We start from the raw sequence: 8,858 nt of genomic DNA on the forward strand, positions 1-8,858 counted from the left end.
ACTGTCTTAGTTTCACTTGTCTTGTCTGGGGACATACCTGCTCTGCACTAGCATATATGTACATCCAGTATCCACCAAGCCCCCTCAGACTTACCTCTGGCCACAGGGAGGATTCCTGCACAGCAGAAGTTTCCTACTCCTTTACGGGCTGTGATATATGCTTCGGCCAGTCGTTGGATCACGCTCTTTGACCCAAGTCCTGACGTCTGGGTACAAGACACATAGGAACTGCTCCAGAACAATGGCCTCCATAATATCCTCTTTAGTGCTGCTGGAGTGGCGGACCAACTTGAAAAACAAGTCTTTCAGTAGGGTGTAAATCTCTTGTGGTGACTCGTCGGCAGGGGTATTCAGGTTACGGAAACCTCAGTCTGTAAGTCTCTGCATTGACATCATACTTTTTCAGTATTGCTGTCTTAACAAAATCATAGTCTTGTGTGTGTGAAGGGTCCATTGCAACAAATGCAGATCTGGCCTTACCAGTGAGGCAATGGTATGTGATGGATGGCCCAGTCTTCTTTAGGCCACTGGTACACATCTGCCAGTCTCTCAAACATCAGCAAGAGTGCTCAAGTCATCAGAGTCCTGAAGTCTCGCTAGACGTGCCTCCCAGTCTATCACCTTTGGTGCTGGTTTGTTGATTACTGCTCCCAGACAGATAAGTTCAATGTCAAGTTGCATCTGCATGACATGGTGACTGAGCACTTTAAAATGTTCTCATCAGACTGTCTCTCGCTCTTGTTGATACTTCATAAAGGACTTGTTGGATCTGTGCCAGAGCCGTAATAGCAATATCTGCTCCAGCCCCAGGAACAATTGTAGGCAGTACTCTTTAATCTGGATCCCCCTCAATTTCACTCTGGTCCACATCTGGCCTAGTGCTCTCATCATGCTGACTCCTTGTCTTCAGTGGCATTACAAAAACAAACAAGAATGTCCACATCACCTAAGTGGTATTAAAAAAAACTTCTGACACCAACTACAAGCAAAACAACACGAGAAACAGAGGTAAAAAAAAAACCACAAACAAATAAAGATTTGAACACTATAAGCACCACTGCTCCAAATATACCGGCAGATGGAGGCGGAAAAATGAGGTGACGTAAAAAGTATTTACAATTAAAGTTCAAAATACATACAAAAAAAAAACCCTGTTCAAACAAACATTTGGCTATGTCAAAAAAAAAAAAAAAAAAACTGACCCAAAAAGACAGCAATTCACTCACAATTTAATATTTTTGGTCACAAATGTGACCGTTTTAGTCGCAGTTTGGAGCCCTGTGCTCTTCAACCTTTGTGACTAGATACATAATCAACATATGTTCACAAAGCTGACACTTCAAAGTTTACTGTTCAAGAATCAGAATTACTCCTACTGTTATGATAATAGGGATATATAAGCTCAAACATAAAAATATAAAAAAATATTTTTTTCAAATGTATAAAAAATGATGTTGCTGTGGTAAATGCTTTTAGAAACACAATGAAGCTAAAGCCACAAGTCTACTATTGCTTCTTTTATAATTTCAGGACATAATCTCCAAAACTGTGAATTTTATGAAACATTTTCTAAGACCATGTCACATGCGTTTTTAGAGAAGGTTAATAAAATTGATTTATGGTCCTCTGTAAGCTCTCCTAAGAGCTGTCGCCTCATGTCTGGCTCATCCCAGTAAACATTTGCCCAACTATTATCAAAAGTCTTTCTATAAAAATACAACAAAACATTTTCTTCCAGTCCTAAGTGAATTATTATAACAAAATACATTATGAAGAAGAACTGCACCTGTTATGCAGCTGCATTAGAGCTAACATTAGCATCAAGCTATACAAGACAATTTATGAGATTATAAGTACACTTTAACTAAAAACTCACTTTAAACCACCATCGAATGTTTGTAATAACTTCCTTTTGTGATCTCATGTTGAATTTGGACATTTAGTATTGTTAAAATATGCTATTTATAGCCTTTTATATTGTTGCACAAATTAGCATTTCAGATGTACACATTCTTTATTGTTATGAAAACACCCCAAATCTCAAGAAAATCACATACAAACTATACTATCGTAATCGTGTGTTTATTATTTGGATATTTTGTGGGTACAGAGGTTTCTCTGTGTTTGCTATGGTCAGATATCAACACGGAAGTGTGAAGGAAACGCATCACAGGATATGATGGGGCTTGTTATGAGACACAATTATAACTGACAGGTGACGGATGAATCAGGTCTCTGTCAGTCACAGAGTGAGCACAGAAGAGTAAACACACAGAGACAGCACTAGGAGCAACTAATTATCATCAGATCATGTATATCAGTGGAAAATGAATAGAAATGATGGTTCTGTCTGAAGAAATAAGTAAACATGAGTAAATATATCTGTTCAGTGATTCTATGTGAACACAAATAAACTGCTGCAGGAATGCGTGGTGAATTCCTATTCCAAAATATGACACATATGGATTTATTATTTTGCACTCCTGATATAAATTACTAAATTACTGTCACTGCAACAATGCTTTATCAAAACAGTGGTCAAATATCGAAGCTAGAGTCTTTAATCTTTTTACTGTCCAGATCAAGTAAGAGTGTGATGTTTTAATGCGCTGTTAAAGTGAAACCACAATAATCTTGGGCCGTCACCGATCTTTGACAGCTGAGCGGTTAAAACAACAGCGGTTGAGTAAGTGCATTTATTCAGCAACCACAATTGTAAATAATATAATCGAGATCTCATCACAGAACACAGACTGGCTCAGTGAGACTTTCATTTAGATTGTTAAACTCCAGCTTGTTTGTTGCTGTTTTCAGATCATCATCAGCCCTTCTGCAATGAAGAGTGCGTGCGCATGGTTGCCAGATTGAATAAAACAAGCAAAACACCGAGCTCTGATTCGGGGATTTAAACTCTTGATATCTGGCAACCTCACATAAAATCTTGCATAGTGGAGGCATGTACAGGGGTCTGTAATAATATTTTGTCTCCTTTTTTTGGACGAAAATAAAATTATATAAGTAAAGTTTTTATTTTTAAATATATTTTAGTCTCATCTTTTATAGTCAATGAAATTGCATGTTGATATGGTCATAGTTATAGTTTATTGACCTTATTGTCATCTTGTCTTCGTCTCATTTTAATCAAGGGAAAAAAAGCTGGTCAACTATAATTTTTCGTCATAGTTTTCATTAACAAAATTAACACTAATGTAACCACAGCATGCACTGTTTTAGCAGTTGTATATGTGTGTATGTGTACTTTTATTTAACATTTGACAAATATTAAAAAATTCTGATTTTAATTTGACAGCCCTGCCAGACATGATTCATAACTGTCCCACATACTTGAGTATCTCCAGTGAGCAGTTTGGATCCTCCAGTTTGTGGTTGAGCAGCTGGATTCCTGATTGTCCTGGGTGATTGTAGCTCAGATCCAACTCTCTCAGGTGTGAGGGGTTTGAACTCAGAGCTGAAGACAAATAACCACAGCCTTCCTCTGTAACCATACAGCCGGACAACCTACAGAAAGTCTCTGTCATTTTTGGAGCTTGACAGCCACAAATCACTGGTGTACATTATATAGAAAAGAGCATCTTGAAAATTTTTTTTTTTTTTTTTTTGCATATTTCCTCATTTTGTGTTGCACAGAAGCAAGAAAGTCATACAGGTTTGGAACAACATGAAGGTGTCTGGAATTACATATTTTCCATTTACATAAAAATCATTGCTTTAATGTACCTAAAATTTGTAACTGTACCTATAGTTCTTGACCAGCAACCTGTAAGTGAGAAGCACTCATCAGAGGACCAATGGGACTTATGATCCACGCTTCAATAAATTTTCCTATTTGTAGATATCATTTTCAAGCTAGCAGCTACACCACCAATAGTTAAAGGATAACTCTATCTCTCATACTTGCTTTCTGAACACTGATGGTATTGCTTTAAAGGGGACATTGAATGCAAAATTAACTTTTTCATAATAATTGCATTTAATGTGTCTTAGCAGTGTGTGGACAAAACCACCCTGCAATGATAAAAATCCATTCATTCCTTTTTTTAATCCCCCAAAAATTTAAACAGTATCAATTATCAAGCCGTTTTGATTTTCTAAACAATTTTACATCATACTGCTCAAGCCCCCCACCCACGACCACTGACAGACTGTCCCGTATTAGCATATTTCCCCCTCCTGCCATTTTCTCCGTGCCCAACCAGCTGTAGCAACAACATCTTGTAAGCAATGCAGGTGTTTTGAAGTTGTATGTAAAAGTGAGCATAACGGCAGTTTCACACAGCAAGCATGAGTGGTGCATGAGCAGCCACTGCTGTGATGCTGTATAAACGCTTCCAGTGTGAATACTCTTGTGAGTCTGCAACTGCAGTGACGATGAAGTTACATTGACTTGAAGCTGACGCAAAGCTCAAGCTTGCAGTGTGAAACAGGCCTAAGAGTCTCCATTTTCTCCAGACATCAGAGCCACTGAGGACAAATTGGATTAGTTTTGTTTTTGATAACATGCCACAGAATGCAAAAAAGATGGAAGAGAGGTGAGAGGTGAGCAGTAGCTCATTATCATTTAAAGAGACATGCACCAATATGGGTCACTGTTAACAGAGCTGTTTTTGACAAGGTAAAAATGGTGATGATTTATGGATTGCCCAGAAGATAAAGTCTCCATCACAGGATCTCAGCTAACATTATGTGTTTGTGCATTTTTCTGCGAGTAAATAAATATTAACACAGCCTTCTTTTACCAGAGCAATGGTGAGGTAGAGCAATAAACATATGAGCTATTTTCTTTATCAAGAGCAATTTAATGTAATCGGCCAAACGCTTTAACAGCAAAGTGGACGGACATGAGGGTAGACATAGCATCCAGAGTAAAAGGACTCCATTAGAGATATGACATGGACAAATATTATTGCTACACACCTCAGTATCTCCAGCTGACATTTTGTACTCTTCAGTCCGGAAAGCAGCTTCACTCCTGAATCGTGCAGGTCATTGTTACTCAGATCCAGCTCTCTCAGCACAGAGTTTGAGGACTGTAGAACCGATGATACAATTTCACAATGCTGAGCAGTGAGATTACAGCCAGAAAGACTATGAGACAAAATATATAATAAATGAAGATTCAAGCACTGAACTGAAACATTTTATAAACATAATACTTTTAATATTATTTTTACTTTTAATCAACTATAGTATCACTGTGAATTAACTGTTCATAATTTTGTTTTCTTGTTGCTTTTTACTATTGTGAATATTTGAGAATTAGCAAATAACTCACAGAGCTTTTCTGCAGTTGATCACAGCTGGTATCAGTCTTCTTCTCCCCTCATCTGAAGTGTTGTATTTCTTGAGGTCCAGCTCATCAAGTGGCTCCTCTGACATCTGAAGCATGTAGGCGATTGTTGAGCAGTGAGCAGGAGAGAGTTTCTTCTCTGAGTGTTTGTCTGATTTCACAGACTCCTGAATCTCTCTGGACAGAGTGTGATCTTTCACTTCCAGCAGACAGAGGAACAGATTGATGGATCTTTCAGTGGAGAGTCCATGTCCATCTTTGATCTTCTCTTTAATGTACTGTGTGGTTCTCCTGATGCTCTCTGAGCTGTTCTCTGTGTGTGTCAGTAGATCCTGCAAGAGTCTCTGATTGGACTCCAGTGAGATGCCCAACAGGAACCGCAGGAACAGATCCAGCTGTCCATTCTCTGTCCCAAGGGCTTTATCTACTGCTCCTTTATGCAGATTATGAACTACATCCAAAAACTGCACCGTGTCAACATGTGTTATTACATAATGGTAAAACACATAGAAAGCAGCAAAAAACTCCTGAACACTCAGATGAATGAAGCTGAACACTTTTTTCTGATGAATCACAGATTCCTCCTTAAAGATCTCAGTGCAAATCCCAGAATACACTGAAGCATCAGTGATGTCTATGCTGCTCTCTCTCAGGTCCTCCTCATAGAACATCACATTGCCCTTCATCAGCTGTTTGAAAGCCACTTCAGCAAGTTTCACGATCACTTCTCTGTTGGACTGCAGGAGTTTCTCTGGATCTCTCTCTTCATACTTCTGCTTCCTCATGTTGATCTGAATCAGCAGGAAGTGGATGTACATTTCAGTCAGAGTTTGAGGGATTTCTGCACTCAGATTTTCTTCCAGGAGCTTCTGAAGCACAGTGGATGAGATCCAGCAGAAGACAGGGATGTGGCACATGATGTGGAGATTTCTTGCTCTTCTGATGTGTGAGATGATTCTGCTGGCTTGATGCTGGTCACTGATTTTCTTCCTGAAATATTCCTCCTTCTGAGACTCATTGAATCCCTGGATTTCTGTCAGACGGTTGATGTATTTGGAGGGGATCTGATTGGCTGCTGCTGGTCTGGAGGTGATCCAGATGAGAGCAGAGGGAAGCAGCTCTCCTCTGATGAGGTTTGACATCAACACACCCACTGATGAAGTCTCAGTCACATCACAAACTTTCTGAGCATCTGAAAACATCAGTGTGATTCTGCTTTCATCCAAACCATCATAGATAAACACTACTTTACACTCCTCAAAAATCTGTGGGTCCAGATCTTGAAGTTCAGGATGAAAGTCCAGCAGAAGTCTGTGAAGACTGTACTGATGATCTCGGATCAAGTTCAGCTCTCGAAATGGAAGCACAAACATGAAATCTACATCCTGATTGGCTTTTCCCTCGGCCCAGTCCAGAATGAACTTCTGCACAGAGACGGTTTTTTCCGATTCCAGCGATGCCTTTAGTAAAAACAGTCTTGATCTGCTCTTTCTCCTCACATCCTGCTTCAGCTGAGGCTTTAAAGATGTCATTGCAGTAGATTGGAGTGTCTTGTGAGTGTTTTGTCCTTGCTGTTTTCTCCATCTGTAAAACCTCATGTTCTTCATTCACTCCTTCTCTCTCTCCCTCTATGATGTAGAGCTGTGTGTAGATCCTGTTCAGGAGGGTTTCATTCTCTTGGAGTTTGATTCCCTCAAATAATCTCTCATATTTGTTCTTCATGCTTGTTTTGTGCTGGTCTTTGACTCTCTGTAGTTCATCATTCACTGGTTGGTCTCTAGTCTCCACCAGGAAGGCTACTTGTGTTTCATCCACCCTGAGGTCAGAGGTCACTGGTGTATCACTGAGGTAAATGGGAAGAAACATAGATCTGCTACTCTTCACAGACACAGCAGAGGTTTCTGGCGACTCTGATCTCTGTCTTCTGTTGTTGTTGCCAAAAGACAAACAAAATGACACACCGTGAACACAAACCCAGATCAATGGGCAGCCATTTTTGTTGTGGTGCACAGGGAGTAATTGGGGTTACAGTGTCTTGCTTAAAACACAGTTGTGGGTACTGAAGGTGGAAGAGAGTGCTGTTCATTCACTCCACCACCTACAAGTCCTGCTGGTACAGAGAATTGAACTTGCAACCTTCAGGTTACAGGTCTGACTTTCTAACCATTAGGCCCCAAGTGCCCCATAACTACTATGAATATTTCATTAGAAAGAGACAGAGCTTCTTTAACAGAATTCAGTCAATGATGAATAGTATTTGAATAAATATAAGTAATTGAATGAATATTAGTCATTTTAGCTGAACATTTTAACTGGACTGGTGGTGGCGCTCTTTTGGTCATTCAGTGTTTTTGTAAAAAAAATACTGGGAAAAACAATAACAAAAATACAGATAACATGATACAAATTCTACTAATAAGAACAATATAAAACGCACTAAGAATTAATGATCTACTGGATTTATGAATATTAATCAGGTTGTGTGCGTTCGCTCGAACTGAATTGCTGAAATCAATACAGGGACGATAATAGGTGAGCAACAGCCAATGAGATTGTTGTTTGTGCATTAGTTCTGCCTACTATCGGAGAAAGCGGCAGTTCTTGAAAACTAAAGAATTCCAAAGGAACGCCGTTATTTTGACAGGAAAATACAACAAAGAATATTGTTTACATGTAGTGCATCAATTCTCTCACTCTCTTTCTCTCTGGTGTGTGTGAGACTGTGTCAGAGAGAAATGCGCCTTCACACTAGAGTTTACGGTACAGCAAATACAGGTGTGCTGCGCATCTATTGAGATGAATGAAAAATATCACAGATCGCTTGATGGAGAGTGAAACTCTGAAGCGCTCAGTGTGTTCGGTGAGTGAAAATATATCTGTGCTAAACTTACACTTAACCTCCAACTCACACAATGGCAAGTAAAATCTGAGAATTTATTAGCCATTGGCTAATATTATACATCATTTAGTCACCCAGAGTGAAGATTTAGTCACATATGTGAGTGATTTACTCGCAATGTAGAGGGTTGCTAGGAAGGGCAGAGAGTGCCACTTAAAAATAAAATGAAGAATCAATTTATTGATTTAATAATTCAAACATAAAAATGTATATGAATAAACCACTTTTTATAGACAAATTAATAGACATATTTTAAGATGTTTATTTAATTTGTTTTTAATTATAGTTTAATAAAACAATAAATGTAAAATGTATTTTTTAAATGTATAAATAAATAGACAAATTTTAAACTGTTTATTGAATTCATGTTTTAAAACGTGGATTAATAAAACAATAAAAAAAGTACATTAATAAATATTTTTAAATGCATATTTTAAATCGCTTTTTAAAAAATGCATTTGGCAATTGTTTTCTCTCTCTATTTGCCAATTGCTTTTCTTTTTCCTTTGACAAATGGATAAAGAAAAAGCATTTGGCAAGTTGAGTTAAAAAATGCCATTGGACCGTACACACGTGGGAGCAACCAATCAACTTTCACCTCGATTTGAAGAGCCAACCCCTCTCTCGCTTGTAAATATAACACGCACTGTC

General features: G+C 38.5%; 1 protein-coding gene across 1 annotated transcript; it reads right to left on the reverse strand.

The window, feature by feature from the left end:
• Positions 1–5,289: 5,289 nt before the first annotated feature.
• On the reverse strand, positions 5,290–7,192 carry LOC122136621 (NLR family CARD domain-containing protein 3-like). Its single transcript, XM_042720997.1, is given in 2 exon segments — positions 5,290–6,750; positions 6,752–7,192. Coding segments are annotated over 2 exon segments (1,884 nt in total). The 5' UTR covers positions 7,175–7,192.
• Between the last annotated feature and the right edge of the window lie 1,666 nt (positions 7,193–8,858).

This window comes from Cyprinus carpio, chromosome B3, assembly GCF_018340385.1.
Source record: "Cyprinus carpio isolate SPL01 chromosome B3, ASM1834038v1, whole genome shotgun sequence".
Classification (NCBI taxonomy): Eukaryota; Metazoa; Chordata; class Actinopteri; order Cypriniformes; family Cyprinidae; genus Cyprinus; species Cyprinus carpio.